The sequence below is a fragment of the Dryobates pubescens genome, chromosome 10 (assembly GCF_014839835.1).
Source record: "Dryobates pubescens isolate bDryPub1 chromosome 10, bDryPub1.pri, whole genome shotgun sequence".
Lineage (NCBI taxonomy): Eukaryota > Metazoa > Chordata > Aves > Piciformes > Picidae > Dryobates > Dryobates pubescens.
Genome location: NC_071621.1, coordinates 23,327,086 through 23,338,971, shown reverse-complemented (window position 1 = coordinate 23,338,971; position 11,886 = coordinate 23,327,086). Strand labels below are relative to the sequence as shown.

General features: G+C 43.5%; 1 protein-coding gene across 3 annotated transcripts; it reads right to left on the bottom strand.

Annotated features, from left to right (window-relative positions):
- Nucleotides 1-1,499: 1,499 nt before the first annotated feature.
- Nucleotides 1,500-3,681, bottom strand: GPR12 (G protein-coupled receptor 12). 3 transcript variants are annotated; one of them, XM_054164662.1, is made up of 2 exons: nt 3,560-3,681; nt 1,500-2,922 (listed from the first exon to the last, which is right to left on the bottom strand). In XM_054164662.1, the coding sequence occupies exon 2, from the start codon at nt 2,905-2,907 to the stop codon at nt 1,903-1,905; it is 1,005 nt and encodes a 334-aa protein (XP_054020637.1). In that variant the 5' UTR covers nt 2,908-2,922; nt 3,560-3,681; the 3' UTR covers nt 1,500-1,902. The 3 variants fall into 3 exon arrangements, with proteins under 3 accessions (XP_054020637.1, XP_054020636.1, XP_009905329.1); XM_054164661.1 differs by having other exon boundaries at nt 1,500-2,919; XM_009907027.2 differs by having other exon boundaries at nt 1,500-2,915.
- Between the last annotated feature and the right edge of the window lie 8,205 nt (nt 3,682-11,886).

Below are 11,886 nucleotides of genomic sequence, written 5' to 3'. Positions count from 1 at the left end.
GTGAAGCCATGGGAGCTGCAAGTTCACAGCTCTGCTGGACCATGCCATGCAATTATTAAACTAATCAGATTACGAAGTAAGAGCCTAATATCATGAAGGTTGAAGCAAGTAAATAATAGAATTTGAACCCAGCATTGCAACTGAAACTAATTATTGCTCATAAAAAATCTCTACAGAGCCTTGTTTACAGACAACTCAATCACATTTGAGATTCAGCTTTGTGTATAGCGTATGATTCTTAACATCACAGGAACTTTGCCACGAGAAGCTACAGTCACCCAAACATCCATGTGGAAAGGAAATTCCATTTGGAAAAATCCAGACCAACAACATAGCTGTCTCTACTATCTATACTATACAGGTATATTTTTCTCATTGAACTGTATATATTGCTATTTTTACACTTGAGTTTGTTGGGTTTTTAACAACCGCAACGGAAGATACTGAAGCAACAATACAGGACGGGAATATAACCGCCTACTGATGCCAGGGCAGTCACACGCTGAGCTCCCACCAACACTGGTGGAAGTGGCACTATAAACTCCCGTGCACTGACATTAGGGTACACCTTAAGTTTCATGTAAAGATTGGCCAGGGAGATTTTTGTCCCTGACATTCAAGACTTCAAATTAGAAAACAATGTTTTATTTCTAGTGTATTCTAACGTGGTTTCAGCAAACGGTTAGAAGCGGTTTGAAATATAATCATTCACCAGAGGAAGCTCTGCACCTGTCATTCCACAATGAAGTGAACTGACATGCCATACAGTGTGAAGAATCACAATCTGTAACAAACGAAACTCTCAAGAAAGGAGAAAATATTGTCTCTTGTTGCAGCTCTGGTTGCATACAATTCTGAACTAGATTGGATATGCTCTGAGAATTTATAAACTTCAGTATTTTAAATTGTATAGCAGAACAATGAAAACCAGTGGTAGTAGTCTTGACTTGTAAGAAACAGAGGGAACCATTTCACATAGATGCTAAATATGTGTTGCAAGCCATTTGTAGGTAATTTTATTAGATACTTTCTTATACACTTCTGAAAAGATAGACTTCTCTGAGAAACTTAGTGTTGCACCTATTACAAATGCAGAGCCAGAAGAGGCCATATTGTCAGTAATTTTGAAGATTCCCCCCCTGAATTCCTTTTAAAATTAACAGTATAATGAGCTCTGATGTCCCATATCTAAGTGAAAACACATGGCTGACTTTTGAACAGGAAGGCAAAGCATATCTTCTGTTTTAACAACCAGCCATAGCTCCGGAGAAAATGGGTAGACCTTTAAAACAATCATCAAGCTAATTCATGCTAAGATGTAAAACAAAAAGCTATACAAGTACTTTCTCACTTAGAGCAAATTGGTTGCACTGAGACTATTACAATAAATACCATATAAATTAGTAAAATTGGCCATTATTTTGAAGTGTTCTGATGATACACAAATGAGTTAACATGACTTGGGTTTTCTTTTTGTTTTTTTTTCAGTTTTTTTTTCCCTTCTTGTTTTAAAAGGAATTGAAGAGGGGAAAAATGTCTTGACAACATATTGTAACATGCACTATGACTAAACTCAATCACATCAACAATTTCAAAGGAGGTATGCTGTTTCAATCTAATTTTAGTTAGTAAATTTACTGTAAAATCATGGCAAACATGGCAAAGTCTGGATAACAAAACAGAAAGACCCTGAGCAACATTGTAAGTCTGTAAGAACACTGCTTATTTTGATTTTGGAAATCACCCTTAAACCATTCAATTCGTTCTGGTCAGTGGGGCTGTGCATCCTGTGCTTATTATATGGACCCATTACACACCATTTAACGAATGCATCTAAACCAAAGACAAGATTGAAGAATGTCTGGAAAGTAACGTGTTAAGGAGTGTCCTCCTAGCTGCCAATCAGACATCACTGGGTGATCTTGCTCTCTGAGACACATTAGAAGGAATACAGCCACAGCAGACGAGCCAAAGTGCCTTCTGTATCTCCTGGTTTCTAAAAGCATATATTACAGGATTGATGATGGAGTTGTAGGTAGCTGGCAGGAGGGTGGCATAGGTGTATATAGAAGGATAAGTGTAATCTGCTATTAAAGAATAGAGCGTAAAAGGCATCCAGCAAGCAGCAAAAGTCCCCAAAATAATGGCCAAAGTAGACACTCCTTTTCGGGTGGTCACATAGTGGGAAGTGGCCAGGAAATGGTGTTGCAAGGCAATCTGATGGGCATGGCGCATCACAATTTTACAGATCTGAATGTAGAGCTGCAGCATGAGGGCAAACATAAGCAAGAAAGAGACCGAAAGGACAGCTGCATTATTTTTAGTGAGTGGTCTGATAACACTGCAGGTGGATTCATCTCTGAGGCAGTTCCAGCCCATTACAGGCAGCAGTCCAATACAGATAGATGCTCCCCAGAGCAATATAAGCATGACATAGGTAAAAGTGACAGTCCTCTCTGAATTGTAAGTCAAAGCGTAATACAGGGAGAGGTAACGATCAACAGTAATAGCCAGCAAGCTGCCAACAGATGCTGAGAAAGAGGCAACAATCAGTCCAATCGTAACCAGTTTCGTAGCTTCTGATTGCAGAAGGTATGCGAAAACGAAATTGATGATCAATCCAATGCCCGCTAAGAGATCTGCCAGCGCCAGGCTGCCTATCAGGAGGAACATGGGGGCACGAAGACTGGGGTTATGGAAAATGATAAGAACCACAACGGCATTTTCGCAGGAGATAAGGGTCCCTGAAGTACACAAGACAATGTCCCAGGGGTTTACCAAAAGCTCTGGCTCTGGGTCTACGACAGGAACCAGGGAGGAGCCTGTGGCTGAGGCATTCTCGGTAAAGCTGGCTTCTACATGATCCTGAGGCAGCCAGCTCAAATTAACCTTCAGATCTTCATTCATTTTAACCCCTGTCTTCTTCAACGGAAAGACATTTTTTTTAATGTTCAGACACAGCACTGGATACAGCAACCCCAGAGCATGCAACGCCCTAGACGGCAACACCAATCTCATGTGCAGGCAGGCATTTCTTACATAAATGTGACAATGAAAATAAACCAACCCCAAACAACAAATAAACGGAGGAGGGGAAGGTAGTGAAAAACTGCCCGAAATCATCAGCCAAGGGACCAACACACGGAGGCTGAGTGATCCTAACTGCAGTTCCCTTCACCTGCATATGGAAGAAGGCACAAGCACACAGGAGCCCGTGGAACAACTACCACCACCCCCCAACCCCAAAGCGCTGCAATTCGGGGTGGGGGCTGACCGTGGGGGGTCGTAAACCCTGTTACTCGGCACCCACGCTTTCAAAGTGGGATTATTTTGGTCATTGATGGAGCGGCCAGGATGAGGGAGGTAGGAAGGGTGGGCACATCCTTCACCGACCCCCTGTGAGGATACCCCGCCCGAGCTAGGAGGAGGAGAAGGAGGGGGAGGGCGGGGGAGTGGGGGCGATATCCTCTGAGAACTTACAAACTCGACGCGGACACAACACACACTCCCCCCCCACCCCTACCATCATACGCCCCACACGCTCCCCGGCAGCGGTCACCTGGGCTCTTCCCCCGGGCTGGTCGGAGGAAGGAAGGAAGAAAGGAGGAAGAAGGAACGTGAGGGGAGGGTCGCCGTGATCCCTTCTAAGGCGGCAGCGGGACCGCCCGCCCTCACGGCGGGCTCGAGGGCGCAGCGCAGGTGCGCGCGCCCTGTGCCCCCCCCTTCCCCCCTCCCCCCCCCAAGCAGAGCTCGAGCGCGCGCAAGAGGAGAGGCCGCGCCTCGTGCGCGCGCGCCTGCGCAGGTGCCTCCCGCCGCGCGCGCGCGCGCGGGGAGGGGAGGGGAGGGGGGGGGGAGACGAGGAGGGAGGAGGGGCGGGGAGGATGGGGGAGCGGGCGTGCGCCCGCACTCCCATCCTCCCCGCCCTTCTTCGCCCTCCCCCTCTCCTCGCAACCCCCATACTGCGGGGATCCTTCCCCTCACCCCACCGAGTCGGTTTTTGGCGGGGGGAAGAACCTTTCGATGGGTTTGAGGTTGCTGAAGGAGGTGATGAGGGTTTTGGGGAGGCAGGTGGGTGTTAACAGCATCCTGTGCAGCTTGGTGAGGAGGTTCTGCATAAACGTAAGGAAAAAACTGTTCACTTTTGAGGCTGGCAGAGCACTGGAATAGAGAGGTTGTGGAATCTCCATCTCTGGAAGCATCCAAAACCCGTCTGGATGTGTTCCTGAGTGATTAGGTGATCCTGCTCTAGCAGTGGGGTTGGCTTTAACTTCTAGCCCCTACCATCTTGTGATTCTGTGAGGTCATTGCAGACTAAATCTTCGCGTGATGCAATGCTGTGCCCAGCAAGCCCCTTGCTGGTCTTGCAGTGGTCAGATGGTCTTTCATTCCCAGCAGAGCCTCCAAAACCCATTTTGTTCAAAATTATTCATGCTGTGAGGATCGTTGAGTGCTGGTATGGGTTGCCCAGAGAGGTTGCAGGGTCTCCCTCCCAAACATAATGTGGTCCTGTGTGTATGTGCTTTGATGAACCCAACTTTGAGCAGTGGGGCTGAACCAGAACATCTCCAGAGGTACCATAAGATACAGCAGATACTACAAACATGATGGCATGATCCTGAGTGGACCTGCTCTAACAAGCAAGATCTGCCCTGCTTTGATCATCAGGGCTGCACTAGACTGTGTCCAGAGATGACTTACATTTATAGCAGTTACATTAAAAATGCAAAGCCTTTCTTCATCCCTTATAAACATTTGTTTTACAAATGGGAAAGACCAGAATTTCAATTAAGTATTTTAATTTAGGACTTTGGAGAGCTGTGTTTATTCACTTGGTTAATTTGTGAATGATTTCCATTCCAATTACAACACATTGTAAACAAGCTAATGTTTGAATCCTGTATTGCCAGTTTGTCACTGTCACTGAGATGGTGGACTGTGTTGCTCAGTAGGGCAGATGGCATGGCCATGAATTTCACCCTGTAGCACCATGGAACAATAGTAATCTAGTGGAATCACACTTTTAAAGTATTGTGAAGATTAACAGGTAAAAAATTTAGAGGTGAGTCATAGCTGAAGAGCTTATACCAGAGTCTTAGCACTGACTTTGGTCTCTCTCAGGAGCATGCTAACACAGATAATGTTTGCTGACCCTCAAGCTAGCACAGAACAGCTGCAACAGGAAGCAGAGGTCAGGTTGTGCTGGCTCTGGACCCAAGCTAGAATCTGTCTGACGCTGTGACTGCCATGGTGATGCACAAAGATACTGTGTCCTATCTCAGGTAACACAGTATGACTCTGCATAGTATTGGCATATCCAGAGGCATCATCTGTGAATTCTAGTGCTGTTGTCTGTATCAGGACATGGTTTCTAAGTTATTCTTCAGGGAGTCTGTGGTCTGCTCTCACCCACACAGTGAAAATTTTTTTCCTTATGTTCACATGGAACCTTCTGTGCTCCAGTTTGCACAGAAGGTCCTGTCACTGGGCATCTCTGAGAAGAGCCTAGCTCTGTCTTCCTGAGACTTGCTCCCCGCATATTTATAAACATTAGAGAGGTCACCCTTCAGTCTTCTCGAAGCTGAAGAGCCTCAGCTCCCTCAGCCTTTCCTCATAAGGGAGATGTTCCACTCCCTTAATCATCTTTGTGGCTCTGTGCTGGACTCTTTCAAGCAGTTCCCTGTTCTTGAACCAAGGGGCCCAGAACTGGACACAATATTCCAGATGTGTTCTTGCCAGGGCAGAGTAGCGGGGGAGGAGAACCTCTCTCCAACTACTAACCAGTCCCCTTCTGTTACATCCCAGGATATCATTGGCCGTCTTGGCCACAAGGGCACATTGCTGGCTCATGGAGTTCAGATTCAAGACCAGTCTCAAACGTTTAATAGCAACATATTTAGTACTGGAAGAACACATGCAGCCAAGTCATGGTTCCATTCCCTCTTGATACCTTTTTGGGGCATGCCCTTATCAAATACAAGTTCTATATAGGCACAAGCCAAAATAAAAGCCTTACCCAAAAGCAGAAGCAATTAGGTTTTTTTTCTTGTTACAGCTTATTACAGCAAGGAAAATTTCCTTATAGCTCACAGTTTGTTCTTTTCAGGTAAAAGAATATGGTACTCTGGTTGGTCTTTGATGCTTGAAAGAAACCACTGTTCCCTTGGGTGCCAAATGTTGTTGGTAGCCAAAGCTGCTCTGAGGAGTTGTCCTCTGCTAGTGGGCTCTTTTCTTTCCTGTCTGACAAATGGTGCAGTATTCAGGGTCTTTGGAATTGTCTATCTTGAGAAGATGTTTCCCTGCATATACATCTCAGGATATGTATGTGTGTGTAGCTACTGTGTCTCTTTCCTGCTTCCTTTAATAAAATTTACTGATTTTCTTTCATGTCTTCTCCATATATACTTTAAATAACTTCACCCCCACCCCCCTCTTTATGTTGATTTATCATGACTGGAATATTCTGGAACTTAGGATGGTGCGCTTTATTTCTCCTTTTATGCAGCTTTTGGCTGGTTTTAATTACATCTACAAAATGCAGCTTCATGCCAGTCTTCATTTACTATTTGGGGATAAAGCGTGAGATGAACGTGAGAGGCACTGAGCTTCCTTAGGCTGCCACAAAGTACTTGAAGTTCCTCAAATGACCACAGAGGACAGTTGTGGTGCTCTCACGTCTCAGTGTTCTTAGAAAGAAAACAAGACAAGCGTAATAAAGATACTAAAAGATGTATGTTATCCTGGGAAAAGTTTGTACTACAAACCATTATACTGACAGTGCTTAAATGGAAAGGCTGGCTTGCAGCTATATTTGGTTGCTCTGTTTGCTGGCAAAAATAGTACCCCCCAGCTGAAAATTATTTGAAGCACATTGATAATGTGAGTTATTTTAAATGAGGTAATGGGCATCATGGCTCTTAAAAGCATGGGGAATCTTTCTGAGAACATCTCTGAAGTTCACTTATAATAGATGAGATGACCGACTTCTCTGTCAGAAGGACAAATGACTGCATGGATGCAACATATAAATGATGATTTAAATGTCCATGCTTGCACCTTGGTGGAAAATGTGGTAACAATGCTTAAAGGTATGTTACCACATTTGAATGTAGGAACTGGCAACTATTGTAGGCAATGCTATCATGGTGTCTTAAGCTGTATAAACCTCATGATGGTCGGGCTGCAAAAGGAAGAAGTAGGATCTATGCACTTTTATGATCTGAGCATGATACCCCTGAACTGTTTGTAAACTCACAAATTTTATTTGAATAAAAAAAAGAAATACACTGCAGTTCATGACATGGGAAGTTAATGTACTATTTATTGATGCTCTGACCATAGCTCACTCCTGTTTGAATTCCTAACTTAGTTTCACCTAAAAAATACTGCATACACTTTTCTCTATAATTTCTCTCTTGCTGAGCATTAAATATTTAGATAGCAATAAATAGATGGGTAAGTTTTACTTTCAAATGTGTGTCCATCTTCTCTGTGAATGCTCTCTGCCTAAGTGTCATACTAAGTTTACATCCTGAGAGTGAGGAGTCTGGGTGGAGGGGTGGTTATTGTCCAATTAATGCTTTACACTACAGATGTTGTTCAGTGAAAGGGGCTTCGCTGTGAGCTTGGCTGGTGGCAGAGCCCACCACAGTTTGACTTTTCTTGTATCCAAGAGGACAGTATCTTAGAAATGCCTCGTGGACCAAACATGTCTTCCCAGAATGATTATTTGTATGAAAGTGGTGCTCTACTTTAATCCATGCAATCAAATGAAAGTTAGAATTCATTCTGGGATAAAGCCACTGGAGAGAAAAATTTTACAGTTGCACTCTGAGATACTCTGCATGACAGCACCTTTCTGAATTGCTTATTTGCTAATACCAGTGTTAGAGATCTGGGGACTCCAAGCGAGTAATAGCACAAGTACAACTTAGGACAGGTCAGAGAGGAGTTTTATTAACTGTGATCATAGTTACTGATGTGGGGAAGTAGGCAGCTGGAAACAGTCACTCTGAGCTTTTACTTGAAAGAATATTCTTTTAGTTGGGGTAAACTTCTAAGCCAGACCTCTCAAATCTTAAATATTAATGATTTTACCCCACACCAGCAATGGGTACCATACATAACCATATCTATAAAGCAGCAGTAGCAAAACTACATTCAAGTTTTCTCTCAAGACATCACAACAAGTTAAAATTTGTGCTTTATTTGACTTAGTCATCATGAAAAGAAATAAATATATATATGTGTGTGTGTACATGTGTTCATTAGGGACTGCAAGATTGAATGAATGAATTCTGAACAGGAGCAGAAGCTTTTCAGTCCACTTTACTAAAATGGAGCACATTCAGTAATCACGTAAAACTGCTATAGATTGACACTGCTAGCCTCCTCTTTTTCCTTGACTTTCTTAGTTATGTCCTGTCTTGATCACTGGTCACCACCCTATCTATTTCTCAGGAATTTTTCTTCAACTCTGACTTGTTTGTCTCCTTACATTCAGACAGTCTATGCCCTTCAGATCAGGATATTACCTTTCTTGACCACTCACATGGTGATACCGCTTGCTTAGTCTGTCATTACTGAAGCATGATTCTATCCATGCTCAACAAATGCAGCCTTCTGCTGGTATCCAGTGTTGCCTGTGGAGGTCACTTTCCTAGAGTAGTCCTTTGACCAATGAGGCTGGGGAGAGGCCTCGAGCACAAGCCCTGTGAGGAGAGGCTGAGGGAGCTGGGATTGTTTAGCCTGGAGAAGACAAAGTTCAGGGGAGACCTTATTGCTCTCGACAACTACCTGAAGGGAAGTTGTAGCCAGGTGGGGGTTGGTCTCTTCTCCCAGGCAGCCAGCACCAGAACAAGAGGACACAGTCTCAAACTATGCCAGGGGAAGTTTAGGCTCAAGGTGAGGAGAAAGTTATTCAGAGTTGTTAGCCATTGGAATGGGCTGCCCAGGGAGGTGGTGGAGTCACCATCCCTGGAGATGTTCAAAAAGGGATTGAAAGCAGCACTTGAAGCCATGGTTTAGTAGTCATGAGGTGTTGGGTGACAGGTCGGACTTGATGATCTTTGAGGTCTTTTCCAACCTTATTGATTCTGTGTTTCTATGAATTGAATCCTCTCATAACAACCCTTCACAGACTCTTGCTTCTCCAATATTAAATATGAAAGGCTCATTTTTTCTTCCAAAACCCTTCAGGAATTGTTACATTTAGTACTGAGAAGTGTTTATCACCTCTAATGAGATTCTGGAGCCAGTCTTGACTAGCTAAGGATTACATCTAGTCTCCTATGCTCCTTTTGGCATACTCCTCCCTTAAAATGTCCATGCCACCAACTCAAATTGCTTGTTAATGCAGTTTACTGATTCATTCAAATGTAAGAATTATTAGATTATTACAAAGGTCAGACTTGTTGATTCAAATGTAACTTTTGGTCCTAAATGCTATGAATCTGGAAGACCTATTTTCATGTTTGTGCTGTGAGTGTTATTGTTCCCCCCCATATCTGCCATGTAAGTAGCTGGCTACACTTGTTATTGGTTGGTTTTTTTTGGTGTATCATCCTTCCAGAAGTGTTCTTATTTTCTCTAAACCAGGTATTTAATGAGCCTTTTCTGTACTTTTCACATAATCTGATGAAGATCCTCTGACTCCTTGGATTGCTTTTACTACCAGTCTAGACAGCATCTAGGCAGCATTTGGCTAGTACAGAGCAAATTAATGCACAGACAAAACTGTTATTGATAGTGATGCACATTATCCAGCTGAGTGTGATCCTAGTGACAAATAATGAAATGTGGGCTTTTAGGTTACTTCCAGAATTCCCTTTCAGAGGCAATACCAGGGAGAGTCTGTGTTTCCTATTGCCTGATATGTTCCTTTCCACTCTTCTCTTAGACAAAAAGTAATAAAGCAACTAATGTACTTTTCATTGATGCTCTGACCACAGATCACTCTTGTTTGGATTCCTAACTTAATTTTCCTTTTAAAATGCTACATAGGGAATTTTATTTTGTCTTATTTACCTATTTGTAAGTGGCATTTCTTGCATGCTGTTGCCCTTGTTCTCAACAGTCTACAAGACGAGAGAACCATGATCAAGTGACAGTAGTTTATCAAATCCAGTAGCCAATATGCACTAACTGCATGTATCCCTCTACTTGGACCCAGTTGAGAGGTTATGTAACTTAATTTAGCTTATGGTAAAAAAGAATTAAGTGGCATAGTTTTGCATTTTTCATAGTCCAAGACTGATTGCAGAGGCAACTTCACAGACATTTGATGACTTGTTAATGGTAATAACCTTCCTGGACTTGTGCAAAGCATATGACCAAGTCCTTAGTGACACCCTTGTCTCTAAATTGGAGAGATGTGGATTTGATGGATGGCCTGCTTGGTTGGTATTGGGACCAAGTGCTGTTTGACATCTTTGTTGGTGATGTGGACAGTGGGATTGAGTGCACCATCAGCAGGTTTGCCAGTGATCCCAGGCTGTGTGGTGCAGGTGACACAGTGGAGGGAAGAGATGCCATCTAGAGGGACCTTGACAGGCTTAAGAAGTGGACCCATGCAAATCTCACTAAGTCCATCAAGACAATTACAAGATCCTGTACCTGAGTTGAGACAATTCCAAGAAATTACAGACTGGGCACAGAATGGATTGAGAGCAAACCTGCAGGAGCTGTTGGTTGATGAGAAGCTTAACAAGACCAGGCAATGTATGATTGTAGCCCATAAAACCAATTGCATCCTGGGCTGCATTAAAAGAAGTGTGACCAACAGGTTAAGGGAGGTGATTCTTTCTGCTCTGCTCTTGTGAGACCCCACCTGGAGTACTGCATACAGCTCTGGAATCCTCAGCATAGGAAGGACATAAACATGTTGGAGAGTGTCCAGATAACGGCTATAAAGATCATTGGAGAGCTGGAGCACCTCTCCTAAGAAGAAACACTGAGAGAAGAGAGATCTCTGGAGAGACCTTTTAGTGGCCTCCCAGTACTTAAAGGGGGCGTACAAGAAAGATGGAGAGGGACTTTTTATCAGGGTGGGTAATTATTTCAAGCTGAAAGAAGGTAGATTAAGGTTAGATGTAAGGAAGGAGTTTTTGCCTGGAGAGGCTGTGGATGCCCCATCCCTGCAAGTGTTCAAGGATAAGTTGGACAGCAATCTGAGCAATGTGATCTTGTGGCGGGTGTCCCTGCCCCATGGTAAGGGGGCTGGAATTAGGTGATCTTTAATGTCCCTTCAAACTCAAACTGTGGTATGATTTTATGTTTCTGTGGTAATTTGTCAGAGGTTGGAAACCCTGAAATCACTCACAGAATCAGACTGGCTAAAAGGGCCCTTTGGCAGTGTCTAGATCAAACTCCAGCTCAAAGCAGGTTCAGTTATACAACTTGGTCATCCAAGGCCATGTCCAGTTTGAATATCTGCAAAGATTCCACTGGCTCCCTCAGCCACAAATGGAAAATTGTTAAAGTTGAATATTAAAAAAAAGTCATAAAAATAACATCTGAAGAGATTCTAAGGAAGGCTGAAGAGGGACTTTTCATAAGGGTGTCTAGCAATAGGACAAGGGTTAATGGTTTTAAGCTAAGGGACAGTAGGTTTGGACTGGATCTTAAGAAGAAATTCTTTAGTACAAGGGTGGTGAGACTCTGGAATAGGTTGCCCAGGGAGGTTGTGGATGCCTCCTCCCTGGAGGTGTTCAAGGCCAGGTTGGATGAGGCCTTGAGCAGCTGAGTGTAGTTGAGAGGTGTCCTTGTCCATGGTAGGGAGGTTGGAGTAGATGATCCTTAAGGTCCCTTTCAACCTAAGCCATTCTGTGATTCAATGATTTTGTAATGGGCAATATTACATTGGTGTTTAAGAAGTAAATGTTGCTAGAT

Bases quoted from the DNA above. Each gene is read 5' to 3' on its own strand.
- GPR12 (XM_054164662.1), bottom strand. From the start codon at position 2,907: ATGAATGAAGATCTGAAGGTTAATTTGAGCTGGCTGCCTCAGGATCAT.